Here is a 17,246-nt window from a genome sequence, read left to right as displayed (position 1 = left end):
TCTTCCCTACTTCTCTCCCTCCCTTCTTCTGTTCTAAACTCTTCAACTTTATCCCTTCCACTCTTGTCATTGCTCTGGCAGCTGATTTGGATATATGACATGTTATCTGGGGCTCATTCTGTCACTTTTTCCTTCTCTGAGATTTCACTTTTGAATCCTACTCTTCCCAAGATGCATTGCACCACTACCAGGCCTCACTTAATCCAGCATCTTGCCCACTTCTCTTCTGTTTTGTCTTTTCTTTCTTTATCCATTTCTTTTATGAAAACTTCAGCCGTTTAAAAATTGAGTGTAGTACACCACTCATCCTGTCTCGAAAAGGTAGCATGACAGCAAGAGAGACAGAGAGATACGGGGGGTGCAGGGAGAAAGAGAGAGAAGATTTTTAAAAATTCATTTAAAAGGTAGAATTTTTGCTTACCACTTGGAGGACACACAAACACAAATATCTTTCTACTCAATTTGAAGCAGTTGGGTTTACTCTATTTTTAGTATTGCAACATATATTAAAACATCTTCATAGTTTTAGATATTACAGATTTTAAACACTATATATATAAAATAATATAGAAGATACTCTAAGATCAGGACACATATTAATACCATCTCATATTTACAAACATATACATGTGCAAAGTGTATTTTCATTTGCAGACATGTTCATATCGGCATATATTTCCAGACACATGTAAAGCTCTCTGTCCCCTTTCAACTCTTTCCCTACCTTCCCAGGCTATTATTTTGAGGCTATCATATTGTTTCAATATATGATTGTGTATATTTACTGCACAAAGTTAAATCCATAAACAATACTGGTTTATTTTATTATAATCACATTTTATATGTCATTTTAAAGAATACTGTATATGCATTTTAGAGCTATGGTCGATTCTCTGTCTATTTTATAAGATTTATATAAGAAGGTCTGTTTATTGTCTATTTGTATTGTATTCTATAGTAAAGATGAAAGAATGTTTATCCATTTGCCACTGATAGAAAGTTAAGACACTCTTGCCTTACTTAATAGCAGGCAGACATGAATAAACTTGAGATGATACTATGAACATATGAGAAGATATTTTTTAAAAATTTTATTTCAGAAAGCCTAATGCCTGAGATACATGTTAGGCAGTAAATCAATGTCAGTGAGTAGTAAGTTTCTATCTGGTCTATATTTCCACAACCAATATGAAGATCTTCATACAAACACATAGTTTGTGTTTGCTCCATTTCTTCAAGCATGTAATATTAGCAGATATTAATTTTTTGCTTATCCAATAAGTATATCTCATTTAATCACTCTCATTTTAATTAGAATTTATTGGATTATTAATGAGGCAGAGAATTTATTATTTGTTTTTAGTCATTTCTGTGTCTCTTTTATGACAGTTTTTAGTCTGAGAAATTGGTTTATTGTAACTGTTTATGTGTGCTATATGGTAATCATCTGATATTCAGATTTTCTAATTTCCTTTTTGATGGTTCATTATAGATGGTGAGAAATGAAACTAACATTTAAAAAGATCTCATACCCTGAAACTTTGCTGAATTTATTACTTATAGTAACATTCTTTTGGATTCTTTCAGACTTTTTATACATACTATCATGTCGTCAATAAATAATGATAGTTTTACTTTTTCTTTTCCTTGTGGATGCTTTTTTTTTTTTTTTTTTTTTTTAACCTTATACAACAGATCTGGCTAGAAGTTCTAGTACAATATAGGGTTATAGGAGTGATGGCAGATACCCTTTTCTTGTTCCTGATCTTTGAGAATAGCTTTTGTTCTTTCATCTTGAAGTATGATATTAGCTATGGTCTTTTCATAGGCACCATTATCATGTTACCTGCTATCCCTCAATTTCTAGTTTTCAGACCATTTTGTTCAAATGCTTTGCCTGAGTCAACCGAGATAACCATTTGGTGTGTGGTCTTTATTCTATCAATGCACTGACTGATTTTCTTCTACTGAATCATTTTCGCATTTCTGAAATAAATCTCACCTTTACAATGTGTAATCCTTCTAATATGCTCTTTGTTTTGATTTTCTAGTATTTTGGGGATTGTTTTTACACCTATATTAATAAAGAATATTGTTCTATTATTTTCATTCCTTGTGGTGCATTTTTCTGATTTTTATATCAGTACTGCTAAGCTTTTAGCTTAAGGTCTTTTTTGTCTGCTTTTAACATAGCAACCTCAATTCTCTTTTGGTTACTATTTGCATGGACTATCTCCTTGTACTTCTACTTTCAATTTATTTGTGTATTTAGATCTAATGCAAGTTTGTTATGGATAACATGTACCTGACTCACGCTTGTTTATTTTAAATCAATTCTCCCAATTATTGTCTTTTGATGGAAGAACTTAATCTACTTTCTTTCAATGTAATACTGCTTAAGGATTAAATTCTACCATTTTGCCATTTTCTGAATATTTGCATGTTACTCTTTTCCTTTATTATTGTTGTTATTACCTGTTTTATGTTTATTTGATTATTTTCTGGAAACCATTTTTATTTCCATTCTAAAATGCATAGTTTATGATTACTATGAAGATTAATTAGTATCCTAAATTTATAACATCTAATTTATACTAATACCAACCTAAATTCAGCAACATACAAAACCGTTGGACTTTATGATGTTACAAATCATATATTTATAAATTGTGGGCTAATACTATACATGTATAGTTGTTTTAATATCATAATCTTTTAAATCATGTAGGTATTTAAAGGGAAGTTATAAGCCAAAAATGTAACACTACTAACTTTTATATTTTCTTACATGTTTTCCTCTGCTTGAGACATTTATTTCCTCATTTTGCATTGAGTTAATGTCTAGTGGTCTTTCATTTAATCCTGAAGGACATCTCATACCAGAACAAATGGCTACCATCAAGAAATTAACCAATAACAAATTCTGGAGAGGCTGTAGGAAAAAAAAGAACACTTCTCCACTGTTGGTGGAGTGCAGACTTGTGCACTCACTGTGGAAATCAGTATGGAGATTACTCAAAAACCTGGGATTAAAGGTATCATTCGACCTACCTATTCCTCTTTTTGGTATCTTCCCAGAAGAATTAAAAACATTATATCACAGCAATATATGCTCACCCATGTTTATAGCAGCACAATTTGTCATAGATAAATCTTGGAAACAACCCAAATGCTCATCAACAAAGGAATGGATAAAAAAAGATGTGGTCATTTTATACAATGGAGTACTTCTCAGCCATAAAGAAGGATAAGTTTGAGACTTTTACAGGTAAATGGATGCAACTCAAGACCATACTCATAAGTGAAATAAATCAGATTCACATGTATAAACACTTATTGTCTCCTTAGTGTGTGAAATTGAAAGAGTAACATCCAAATAATATCCAAAATGTACAGTAGATACTGTGAAATGGGCAGAAACTGTTCAAAAGGAAAGAGAAACTCAGTTTGGGGGAAAGGAGAAAGGAAGGAAGGGAAAAGAAAAAATACATATGAAAGATAGTTAAGATATACTATTAATTTCTCTTGTTCATTGTAAAGAAATGTTTGTGCTAGTATTGTTTAAACAAATTTTCATGCCCATATTTGTACTCTGAGTAACTACTTTGAAGATAAGAATATGCAGTGCATTAACTATTGTTACTGTCCTATTATCTTGTTTTGAAATTTTGTTTTATTTTTTTCTTTAAAATAAAATTTTAAAGAATGAATTAAGATGCTTTATGTACATGAAAAAGGTAATCACTTTGTACTGAAAACATGTGCTAATAAACATATTAAAAAACCCTGAAGGACACTAAAATTTCTCATAAGGTGGGCCTCATGGCAGTAATGTCTCAGCTTTTGCTTATCTGTAAATTCTTAACTTTTCCCTCATTTCTGAAGGTCAATTTTGACAGAAATAAATCTCTTTGTTAATAAGCCTTCCTTTCTTTTAAATACATCACCCAAATGTCTTCTATCCCAATGTTTTCTAGTGAGAAATGTGATGTTTACCTTATTGATAATCAATCATATACAATAAGGAGTTTCTCATTTGGTAATTTTAAGATTCTTGTTACTTTTATCTTTGTACAGTTTGATTATAATATGTTTTGGTGTAGGTCTCTTTGACTCTTGTATAGAATTTGTTATATTTTTGGACATGTAGTTGCATGTCTTCCATCAAAGTTTGGAAATTGAATCCACTTTCTTCCATTGTCTTTCTCTCTTCTGTTTCTGGGACTCCCATAATATATATTTTGGACCATTTGATGGTGTCTGATGGATCTCTAAGGGTCTTTCAAATTTTCTTTCTTTTTTTTCTTGTTTGAGTCTCAGACACAATAATTTCAATTATCTTCATATGGATCATTTTTTCTACTGGCTCAAATATGCTGTCATGCTGCTCTAGCTATAACTTCTAGTGAAGTTTAGCATCAAAACTTTCTCAGTGTTCCTTTTGCTTTCAATTTTTTCTTTCAGTAGGTCATATTTACCTATTTCTTTATACTTTGTGATTTTTTTTTGTTGAAATAAATCATTTAAATATTATACTGTGGTAAGTCTCAAAAACCAATAGTCTTCTTTTGCTATAGTTTGCATTTTGTACTTGTTAAAGTGTACTTTTTAAAAGTGGCTTTCCACAATGGTATTCCTTATTACTGGTATTCTCTGAAGTCTCTATTCCTTAGCTGGTGGTTGGCTAATGTTTTGAATAGTAGGACCTAAAACAAAATAGAAACAAAAAACCCTACAAAAAACACAAAACCAATATCAATTACAACCCACCAATCCCAGTATTTCAGATTATTTCTATAATAGGCCACTTTAACCTTTAGCCAGACTTGCGCTTACCCTGAAGATCAGCCCAGGGAAAAAGTATAGGCTATTCTTATGGTATTTCCGTGCATATATTTTGCATTGGCCAAGCACATCTTTTCTAAATTTCTCTGTGCACATTTTTAATATCCTGATTTCCTATGAAAATTCTCCCCAGCTTTTACCCCCATCCCATACACAGTCTATGTTATGTCTCCACTGCACTCATTTGACTCAGGAGCTTATGGGGTGTTCCTTCAGTTTGCAGAGTTTTTAGACAATGCCTGCTGCTTTTACAACCTAAATTCCAAGTTGAGCAAAACAGGTGAATGCCTTACATCAGTGGTGGCAAATCTATGGCGTGTGTGCTGTAGTGGGCTGTTTGTATCACAGAAAGCTCTAATCATTGCCTGAACATCATTCCTTCAGTTACATTTTATGAGAGCTACAGCAGACATGCACAATGTTTTGTGAAGAACTGAGCTTCCTCTGGAACCAGGTACAATATTTCCAAGTTGGGAACACAGGCTGTTGCTGCCTCAAGACCAAAGCCACGGCTGCAGCGAAAAGAGGCTAGGACAACGGCAAGTGAAAATGTCACAACATTTTCCTATTGCTTTGAAGCTCACTTTTTGCTGACTTAATATTTCCTTACTTGTCATAAAATTTTGACTCTTTTCCTGGTATTCTAGCACAGTGAGTTCTCACAGTTTCTTCTTGCTTGTCGATGTTTATATGGAAGAATGAGATACAATTATCTTCATGATTTCCACTGTGATCGGACTAGGTATAAATATTGCTACCTTATTTTCTTTGTTTTGTTGAGACAAGGTCTCACTATGTAGTGCAGACTGGCTTTGAAATTGCTTATGTAGGGGCTGGGGATTTAGCTCAGCGGCAAAAGCGCCTGCCTGGCGAGTGCAAGGTCATGAGTTCGGTTCCTGGTACCGGATAAAAACCAAAAAAAAAAAAAAAAAAAAAAAAAAAAGAAATTGCTTATGTAGCTCAGGCTGGCCTTAAACTTATGGTGATCCTCTTGCTTCAGCCTCCTGAGTTCTGGGATTACAGGAATGTGCCATCACGCCTGGAAATACACATATTAACTAACACTCCAAATGTTCTATTTTCCACTTAAAGCAAATATTACTATGGGATTTAATATAAGCACATGCTTCAGTTGAAATAGCGCTTGAATACAGTATTTTACCATGGTGAAGTAGCGGATTAGGGCATTGCCAGAAGGCTGGATATTAGGGCATGACCTGTAAATCATGCCCTAGATCTGACATTGGAAGAGGACAGAAAAGACAGCAGCAATTGACTTCACTGTGACTGATTCCCCTTTGTTCTTGCAGGGGTCTGTCTGGTGTTCACGGCATATCTTTGCTTTTCTCACTTGTTGCACTTCACTTTTTCTTCACTTCTTTTCCTTCTTCTTCACTTACTTTAACTAAATGTTGCATTTTCAACTTCATTGATTGTCTTATCCAGTTCTTTGAATGTGATAACAAGAACCTAGAACCACTGAATTCCCTAATGTCTTCCAACGGTGGTTCACAAAGTTTGGAGAAATTGCAAGTTTTTATATAAAATCATTCAGATAATTGAGATAAAATGTTTAGTACTTCAGTGTCAACTCATGTATTATTTCTTCATTTTCTTCTTCATCTTCATCTTCTTCCTTTCTTCTTTCTATTCTTACATTTTGTGTTTAATTTGATGCTAGATGACCAAACAAGTGTAATATTGCTTTGGCTTAGCTGCTCTTTGTTAAAAATACACACACACATACACACACACTCACACACATGCAAAAACACAAATCACAAATGTCTGCTTCTTGGAGTTAATGCTGTTACTCCAAAGTAATCTGAGCCCTCGAGTTATATTGACATTGTTAAATTCTTTTGTAGATTGTACTGAGCTCAGTAGATTTTCTCAATTACTAAAAAGTTTTTAGATTACTTATTACAGATACAATTATCTTCAAAGTTTCCACATAAGTAGGAAGTCATTATCTATATTTCCTATAGCAAATAATATTCTAAATCCCTCATATATTAATTAATCTGACTTTAATAGTGCACAGAAATAAAAATTATTTTGCAACAATGATTTTATAAATGTGAGTGAAAACATGATAATTATACAGTGCATGTGACTCCAGCATCTTCGGAATGTGTACAGACTCTCACACCCCATTTCCTGATTTTACATTCTTCAATGGATGATTCTCTCCCAAAACAAAATACTTCACTCAGCCATATTGGACCAGTGCCTGCAATAATCAAATACAACTGCATTAGTAAGTATAGGTAAATATCTATGTTTTAGGAGGATAAAATTATTGATCTATCCACTAATAAAACAAAAATTTTAATATTCAAGTTCTTTATTCTGACGATATAAAAATGAATCTTCTGCTTCAGAAAACTTTATACTCAGCCAACATACAAAGTACTAAACTGCAATAATGAGTTGAAACAAAGGTACAAGTTCTGTGAAAGAATAGATTAAAGAGTAAGAATAGATTGTGGAGGACCATGCTTTAACACAGTAACTATGCTTTGAAAGATTAGTAGCTGTTATTGAAATCTAACTGAACTCAATTTTGTCCCTAACAGGAGCTTAATTTTCAGATATGCTATGTTCAATTTATAGAAACATGATTATAGAAGAGTATTATTGTGGAATTGTTATATGAAAATTTTCTTTGAAGACTAGTGTTTTTATAAATTTTTAGAATTAAACAGGACACTGGAGCCTGGCCTGGTTTTGCACACCTGTAATTCCAGCACTTGAGAGGCTGAGGCAAGAAGAACACCGTGAGTTCAAGGCCGGCCTGGGCTACATAGTGAGTGTAAGGCCAGCCTAGACTAACAGCCAGACCCTGTCTCAAAAAAAAAATAGAAAAAAAAATTAAACGACATTTTTATTTCCACATGTAAAATAAACCAATACATTCATGTAATCTTTGCTTTCACTAGAAGGATCCAAACATGAGACAAAATCATATTTGGTGTTCATTATTAAGGTACTGTAATTATATTTTTACACTACACTATATTTTCTATTTATTATGATAGTAATTTAATAGTTAGAAATCAAGTAATGTAGAACCTGTATTTTTGTTACCATTCTTTTGTTTACTTTTATGGTACTAGAGATATTACCTATGGCCTTGGGTATGCTATAGAAGTTCTCTATCTTTGGGCCACACTCACCAGTCATAATACTGGTAGTATAAAAAAGAAAATATTTTTCTGGGGTGATCAATTACAACAGTAATAACTAAGTTGGAGAGGTCAAATATTTTTTGAAGTACTTCTAGCAAGATCAAGCCTTTTTGACTTGGAATTGTATGGCAGACAACAAGAAGGGTCTAAGAGGATATGATTTCTAAATCATAAACCTTATCAGGAATTCTGTTTTTTTCAAAATGATCTTACAGAGTGTAACATGTCTCTCACATGTATGTGGGAGTGTGTTTGTGTGTATTTCAAGGGCGTAAAGTCTTATAAAAATCTTTGGAAAACCCCAAAGGGCTACTCAAATACACAGGCAAATGATAATAATTGTAAGAATAGTAACACTACTTTCATGATAACATGGAAAGGAGTAAAAGCAGCAGGACACTTGTAATTTGTATTTATTACATTTCATTCTTTATAAACTAAGTTTTTAAATTTTTATTTTATTTTTAGTTTTTATATTTAGCACCAGGAATCAAACTCCGAATCTTGAGCTTACTAGGCAGGGACTTCTGCTGCTCAGCTATATCCCAGGCCCCTATGAACTGGATACATAAACAGCAGTAAAACTGTTGGAGGTAGCCAGGGCTCTCTCATATTTCTGGAAGGCCAAGAATGCAGTGGTTCCATGGCTTTGTTATCAGGTACTGTGATGTGGTAGCTGCATATTTTGCGATCACGTGATTGGATTTAGATCTCAGCAGTGCCGAACTTTCAGAGCTCAGGCAGAAAGAATCAAGAACAAGCATCCTGCCATTGGCTGTCCCACTTCTCCAGCAAGGCAGAATAGGAGGGAAATTACTTAGTCAGTTAACACACTGCAGTGTGAGCACCCATTTTAAAAAACAGAGGTAAAGGAATTCATGACTGCTGAAATACCAAACCTATGCTGATTATGCCAGTGTAAGCTTACTATTTTAAAAATTTACTATGAAGCAGAAAAATATCCAATGTGCATTTGGTCTATTATATTCTCGAATCCTCAAATAACCTTCAAAAATGAAGTATTGTTATTGTGCCATTTTACTGCTGAGAAATGTGAAAATTAGACAGAAGAAGGAACTTTACCCATTATATTTATCTGGTGTCTGCCCAGACCTGGTACCTTTCATCAATGATTTACTACAATCCCCTGCATTTTAGACTCAATCATGCCACAAATCTTTTTTGAGTGCCTGTCTGAGTGAGCAAAACTGAAGTACCTACTCTCAAGGACAGATCTCCCACTGGGAGCTTCTGTTCTAGTAGATGAAGCACTGAGGCATGTTGCAGTGGTAGAGGTGATATTTGTGTGTAGAACCTGTGGTTCTTCTTCTACTCCTTTTTCATGCAGACACATAGATGTGATAAATAAATGCTGCCTTTCAATAACTCACCTCTTTTGCTAAGTGGAAAAGATTCAGAAACAGTGAACATGTTTCCAGTGCTTGCATAAAAGACAATTTGTTACATCTTTGTGCTTCTAATTCTTAAGTTTACTTCTTATAATAACCTTGCAAAATAATGGCAATTATTTCCATTTCATAGATAAACTGCGAGTTGGAAAGGGTGTATGCCTTTCTCAAAAGAACAGAGAACAGAGCCAAGCAACAAAACATAATGATGTTTAAAACTAAGTGATATTCATTGGTTACATAGGTGCCCAAATAGAGTTATGGAAATAATTTCCAAAGATTTGTTATTTTATTTTTATGTTAACATATTCAGGACTATGGCGCCTAAGGGAAATTTTTATTTAATACATATATCCCATCTGATTCCACATTGTTTTCTGCATTAAAAAATTAATGCAAAGGTAGCAAAAAGTTCATAAAATTTTATCCTCATTTATACCTAAAACAATAAAAAACAAATTTGTTTTTATTTCTTTAGATAATAACAGTCATTCCAGGATTTTTGTTGTTACTATCTTTTCTTTCTTTTTTTCCTCTCTAATCTACTCAACGGAAACATATAAAATTGATGGATATATTTTAAATGTGTTTTATCCTCTAATCTTTCATCTCTCTCCCTGCCTTTTCCCCTGTCTGCCTACCTGCCTATCTATTTTATCTGTCATCTATCTATCTATCTATCTATCTATCTATCTATCTATCACCTATCATCTATGTATGTCTGTCTATCTATCTATATCTATCCTTCTATGTATCAGTAATTTGCTTTACAATTCAGTGGCTGTAGGGAGGACTTATATTGTAATTCTAAAGGTAGGCAACAATTAAAGTGTTGCCTGTGGGTTCTGGAGTTCATGAGCTTGGTTTTATGATGGCTGGAAGTATTCTTTGCAGATTTCACACATAATTTTATTTGCTCTTATTATTTTATTTTTTTTTTGGTTTTTCTCCGGTACCGGGAACCGAACTCACGACCTTGCGCTTGCCAGGCAGGCGCTTTGCCGCTGAACTAAATCCCCAGCCCCAATTTTATTTGCTCTTAAATGTGTGTGTGTGTGTGTGTGTTTGTGTGTGTGGTGTGTCTAGGGATCAAACCCAAGGCCTTGTACGTGCTGGGCAAGTGCTCTGTCACTGAACTGCATCCCCAGTTCCGACCCACCCCCGCCCATATTTTTCTTAAAAATGAAGATATTAGCTGTGTGTGGTAGCACAAGCCTCTAATTCCAGCAGTCTGAGAAGGTGAGGCAGGAGGATCACAAGTTTGAGACCAGCTTTGAAAACTTAGTGAGACCTTGTTTTTTTTAAAAAAGGGATAGGGATTACCTCAGTGTGAACTGTCTGTATTTAATTCTAAGTAGTAAAAAAAAAAAAGACATATTAATATTCTTTGCTTTTTAGATTATCATCATTTTATAGGGAAATAGCAATCATATTTCATATATCATCCAGACATACAGTAAAATGATGCAATTTAAAATTAGCTGTTGAATAGATTTTTTGAGAAAGTAAGTCATTAATAGTTTAAAATGTCTGGATATATCTAGTAGTAGTGGTAAATGCATTCACATCACTCTTATGATTCTAGTTGGAAGTGCTTTGTGAAGAGCTTCTCTGAATAAAAACATCATGTTCTGCATGAAAGTTAAACTGCCATTGGAATCAGAATACAGCAGAATGGAGAGACATAGACTGCAGTTTGGATTCTAGTTTTGCGGTTATGGGGAAGCCACTTACTTTTCCTGCATTTTATTATAGGCAGAATAAAGGGATGAGGCTATATAATAGTACTAAAATTTCACTTGTTTTTAGCATTTTATGATTTTAAAGAATCAAGATTTTAAAATATCGTATTGCTTAAGGGTATTCAGAAGGATGTTCTATCTAGTGGAAGCAGTGTGATATGGGATCCAGATTAAGAAATGAACTTGATATGCTCATTCCATCACCCTCCTCGCTATAGAAATTTGGGCAAGTTTTGTGACCGCTATTAGCCATGCTTCCTTTCTCTCTGGAATACTGGGGCCATCACCTCTTTTTCTTACAGACACTGTGAGCATTGAACATCATAAATAATGTTTTGCCATGTCCAAAACATTTATCATATATCATATAATTATGATATCAGTATATTATAAGTAACAAAATAGATATGTTATGAACTCTGTAGGCTATAAAATCCCTTCCATAATACCCAACACCCAAACGTCTACATTTCCGAGCTTTTAGTATGGAAGGAGTAGTATGTAAAAATCTGAGATACTGACTATGAACTCAGGAGAAGATGAAATAGCTACTCCCGTCCAGCTTTTACTTCCCTCATCAGGATCCACACAGGCTCAGCTACACCTGAATGGACTCCCAGAGGTGCTCCAGTGTCAGGTAAAGCTCACCTGTGTGTGCTACAGGCAGACCCTGGAACAACAGAGAGGAAAGCCTTGATAGGAAATGAGAAGTGACTCCTCTCCCTTCACTGTGCCATGCAGTGAAAAACACCAGATGCCTCTCAGAGCTTCCTTAATTTAACTGGTTTTGTCTACTCAGGAAAAATAAAGAACATTTCACTTTATGAAAAAAGTGCATCCAAATGAAAGAACCTATTTAAGGGAATGTGCTTGAAGCTTTATTCCAATGAATTGTTTTGCTTGCAGCTGCAAAACTAGTTGTTCTTAAAGCTAACAAGGATTATCTCTGGTAAGCCAGGTTTGCTATTTTAAAACCAGAAAACTAGAGAGGAGGGGGTATTGACACTGTGTCCAGAAAATTATATTCTTTTTGTAATGGGGAATTATACCAAAAGGATACATTTACATTTTTCTCTTTTTGTTCCAATTCTGGCAATTTTGTACCACACAATGTTAATCTGATTCTTCTTATTTTCCTAAGAAAATAATAAATAATTAAAACTGTAATTCATATCCCCTTTTATTTTCCTACCCATTCACTCATATTTCTAAGTTTCTTTTTCTGCTTATATTTCACATTCAAAATTGCATTTTCCCCATCTCCTTGGTAAAAGTGTAAATTAAAGTGGGAGAAACAGAAAAAGAAGGAGGAGTCTATATAACTTCACAAAAAGGTTGTTTGCCAGGTGTAATCCCAAAGCAGCTTACAATGTAGCTTGTCTCTTAAAATATATCCAAGGAAGCAGACCATGAAATTTAGTTTTATAAAAAAACTTTTTTTCAGAATGAATAAACTTGGTTCTTTTATTTTTTTGTCCCAGCTTTTCTGGCTTTATTATGTAAAATCCTCCTAATTATTCTTCAGTTGTTTGATACTGAAGTGTAAGCAGAAAACTGAAACAAGCTGGGTAAATATTGAGTAGAGTTAGGAGATTACAGGAGTTCCCTTCACACATCTGTACAGTGGAAAATCACGTTTAACTTTCTGATCTTTGAAATATCATCCATGTCACTACACAGTATTATAGGTTCCTAACTCTTCTGTCAAGGAGAATGGCAAATAAGCTTGCAATGCCTGTAAGCCCTGATGCATGTTTCTTTTACCCATTACTAGCTGCTAGCTGTGATCTCTTTCACTACTGAGCAACCCCTGGGCTTTCTAGTGGACAATTTCCATATGTTACTGCCCTTTAGATTCAAGTTCTCTCTCTCTCTCTCCCTCTCTGTCTCTCTGTCTCTGTCTCTCTTTTTCTGGAAATTAAAACTCTGAGACTTAAAAACCAGAGCTAAGATTTCAATTCATATCTTCTTAGTTACAAAACTCAAGTTTTTCCATATTTCTTCATCAGGTTGCCCCAAACGTGAAAGGAAAATTTAAAAAGCTGACACATTTTACCATTTCATTATAAGAAAACTGAGACACCACCATAAACACACAACCTCATTAAAACTGGACATACTAGACAAGTAGTCAATTATATCAAGAGAACCTAAACCACAGGTAAGTAATTTCACAGAAGGCTAAATGCTATTGTTTCAAACCTTACTGAAACAGAAAAATATTTTCTGCTTAATATTTCAGGTTACTTATTTTCTTTCTTTCTTATCAGCGGTTTAGATTAAAAACCCCTAGAGATATAAGCAGGAGGGAATAAAAGGTTTAAATAAGAGAATTTTATTTGTGAGACTAGGCCTTAAAAGTTAATGCAACCTGAAGACAAGATCTTCCAACAATGTGTTTCCCACTTACGCACGAAAACTAAAGAAAGAAGATCTTTGAAGTCTCCAGCAAGGCTTCATGCTCAGAGAAAAAATAAAACTGGGGTACCACATACTGTATTTTGCAAATCTTATTGGTTTCCCCTGAATTAATGTACAAAAATTGCTATTATCCTTCTGACTTTGGTTATCTTTATGTAATAGGTAAGATGTTTGTCTCGAGATCTAAGGGTTAGACTTGTTTCTTAAAGAAACAAAGCTAAATGCAGAATGGTCAGCTCTCTGGCTGATGTAAGCTAGAAAAGAACTCATCTAGATTAAAGATATTTTTAGGATATTTTTCTTCTCTTGTGACAAATTATCTGAACAATCGGTAAGCACTATATTTTATTTTGCACCCTAAGTATATTTTGAGGATCTTAAATTATCCATTATCTTGAAAGAGGTTTTACCATTTATCAGATGAATAAAATACTGTGGATAAGAATAGCATGTCTTCTCCTAGAACAGCAGATATCTATTTCATGGCTGCTAATAATCACTTGAAATGTTTTATAATTTTGTATTTAAAATAAATAGCCTCATTGTGTGGACCTTAGTTATCAGAGAAATGGACTTGGTTCCCATATCATATTGTGGAAACTTGGATCAGCAGCTCGGTCTTAGCTAAGTGACTGTATTATTTGATTCCTTTTTCTATCTTCTTTGGGGAAAAACCCTATGAATCTTAAATTTTCACTTTAGGAGGTAAATTTTTTGGTACAAGAATGGTTTTAAGCCCGCAGTTTTGAGAATAAAGTTTAGCAGATGTGAAAGGGGTAGAAAATTTTAAAACTTTGAAGATCTTGGACTAGGTACAGTATGCACATTATGGCTATATTATTGTATATCTAGTCTCTCCATGAAATTTAAGGATCCTTATGCCTCAGATATTAGAACCCGGGATCCCTGCTTAAATCTATGCCTTATATCTGATATCAAACTTCATTTAGACAAAGGAATAAAGGATACAAGTAGGTCTATTATCAATATTTTTTGGGTATTAACATAATGCCTAACCTATAGTCATTATTCACAAACTTACAGCACAATATAACTTAGCTATCTTTTAGGCCTTTAAAAAAATCTATCTTACTTTGTTCCAATCTTCTGATCTGGTGATTTGACCTACTCTCCTATGTTACCTATTTATAAATATTTATAGATAAGATTGGCCAGAAATGTTATTTGTAGATGGTTATCTGAAAATGCCATTTTATCTTTATAATTTTACATGCAATTTCCCCTGCATTTTGCCAGCTTTTTCACATTTATCTAGATTAATAACGTTTATGAAATCAATTTAATTTTTGTCAATATCAACTTTAAAGAAACTATCAGATTTGGACAGTAAAGTAAGTAGGAAATATTAATTAAACTATGCATTAAAAGTGTGTGTATGGCTACCCTTACCTAATCTCTTTCTCATTCAAAATTGAAGTATCTGTTTAATTATATATAAAGCTTATTTTAATACGGTAATTTAGAAAAAAATCCATAGTGAAAATTTCATGGGTATGTATTTAAAGATTTTGTCCCCTGCAAATTCTCTCTAGCCCTTTTAGTACTCACAGAACAGGTTGCTTAGTCTTTGAAGTGAATGTACACGAATACACATGCACTTAAATAATTGTTGAATGCTTGGTCAACCTCAAAATGAAGGGAAGGTACCATTTTGCTTCCTTTGATACTTTCCTAAAATAGGATCAGCCAGAAGTAGTAGGTACAAAAACCCATTGCTTTTTTCGCTTTCCTGGTTTGTTGTTATCATTAGCAACTACAGGAGCGCCGTAGAGGATGAACAGTTTGCCTCTTGCCTGGGAGACCTCATGGGGAGGCAAAATCAAAGGCTGGCACCTTTCTCTCCAGTTCCACAGAAGAAAGAGTATTGGTGATCACATATATTGTTCAGTTCTTCCCACAACCTGGTTGTAAAAACTCACCCGTATTGCTCGGTTGTTCCCCCAGCCCAGTTGTATAAACTGAGCCACTGAGGATGTGTTACTGCCTTGACAATAACCCACTTGTCCCTATTCTTTTATCTGCCTGCTGCTACAGTAGTATTCATCAGTTAAGTGAATCTAAATGAAACTTAAACATTGCAGGCTGTCAGAAAGCATATATCATTTGTATAACATTCCTTTCTTTTTATTTTTCCTTTCTAGGAAAGATCATTGAAAAAATAGTAGAAAATATAATTTTCTGTTGTTCAACATACTCCTGTCTCTACTTGGTTCATCTCATTAAAGAATCTCTAATTTTTTTGGCTTTTTTTTAAAGTAAGATTTTCTTTAAATTACCTTGTCCAAAATAAGCTGCTCTGTGCACGGTTTGAACTCCTTTGTATCCCAGACTTCGACAGATGACAGATCCAGCTCGTATTTCCCAGTGATCATCACAAATGGTGCCCCACTGGCCCTCGTGGAAGACCTCCACTCTGCCCTCGTGAGGCTTGCTACCGCCCACCAATCGAACCGTCTTAGACAAAACTGTAAAATCAATCAACCAATAAATACATGGAATAATTGTTAATTTATATATTATGCCATAACGCTTTTTTCTTTTTTCTTTTAAAGACCTTAAAAAGAATAAAAAATTAGAAATGATACAGAGCTTCAAAAACAAGATAATATGAATTTAACAATGGTTGTTACATTGCACACATATAGCTGTCTTCAAAGTAGTTGTTCAGATTACCAGATATAGACGTGCAAAATTAGTCAAAGAACAGTTAAGGCTTAGTACTTTTTTTGACCAAATTTTTATCTTTTTAAAAAAGCATTTTAACATTTTTTTCCCTTTTTCCAGTAAGTTCATCTATTGCAATAAATATTAAACTTTCTAGCACCACCTATGGACAAAGTGTTTTAACTGCAAGAATTGCATTCATAAAAGATAAAGGGCAAAATCTGTTGTATGCTAATATTTATTATACAAATGAGAACATTCAGGAGATTAAAATTCTAATGACCTTAACATGCAACAGCTATGTATTCATTAAAGTTATACAGATTTTTTTCATACTACTTTACAGATTCATAATGAAGTGGTTCACTATATTCCTGGCAAACTAACATACAAACTTGAGTACAACTCATACTTTCAGAGATAAGGAGATAGGGAGTAGATATTTTATGACAACATAAACAAAAAACAGATACCAAAGAACATGGTATCTTTTGCTGAAAGAAATAAGTAATTATAGAGAGAACATTCTTCTACAAATGGCAAGGATGCTCCTCATTCTGAAGTCTCTGAATTCTCCCCCAAAGTTCTCCTGAGGGCAGATGAAAAAAATTGATGAAATTAAAAAACAAAAATGTTCATGTATATTTAGTTTTTTGGTTTTTCTTTTTTTTTTTCCCCGGTACCAGGAATCAAACTCAGGACCTTGCCCTTGCCAGGCAGGCACTGTGCCTCTGAGCTAAATTCCCAGCCCCTGTTCATGTATTTTTAGAAATGGCTAAAGTGGAAAGGTTTACAAAGATATAAATAAGTTCATAATTATGAAATTTTGTTCTGTAGTATCTAATGAAAATTCTCATATGTATGTTAAACTTTTATAAAATCTTAATCATGCTATAGAGAGATTTGCATAAATATAAAATTCCCATTTTCCAAAGTCAATATATACATTTTGA

The 17,246-nt window shown here is 33.7% G+C and overlaps 1 protein-coding gene across 4 annotated transcripts in view; it reads right to left on the bottom strand.

Moving 5' to 3' along the window:
• Positions 1 to 6,858: 6,858 nt before the first annotated feature.
• The window catches only part of Msr1 (macrophage scavenger receptor 1), a 66,858-nt gene continuing 56,470 nt past the window's right edge, over positions 6,859 to 17,246 (bottom strand). For 3 of the 4 annotated variants that reach the window (XM_013521524.1, XM_005398340.2, XM_013521526.1), the window contains 2 exons: positions 15,906 to 16,094; positions 6,859 to 7,078 (listed from right to left, as the gene is read on the bottom strand). In XM_013521524.1, the coding sequence (XP_013376978.1) occupies positions 6,945 to 7,078; positions 15,906 to 16,094 (323 nt within the window). In that variant the 3' untranslated portion in view covers positions 6,859 to 6,944. Of the gene's footprint in view, positions 7,079 to 12,247; positions 12,324 to 15,905; positions 16,095 to 17,246 lie in introns of those variants that run through there. The other variant, XM_013521525.1, reaches the window with a different exon arrangement.

This window comes from Chinchilla lanigera, unplaced genomic scaffold (assembly GCF_000276665.1).
Source record: "Chinchilla lanigera isolate Chin_1 unplaced genomic scaffold, ChiLan1.0 scaffold00062, whole genome shotgun sequence".
NCBI classification, from domain to species: Eukaryota; Metazoa; Chordata; class Mammalia; order Rodentia; family Chinchillidae; genus Chinchilla; species Chinchilla lanigera.
Note: the sequence above shows the minus strand (reverse complement) of the source record. Positions and strands in the feature narration are given on the sequence as shown.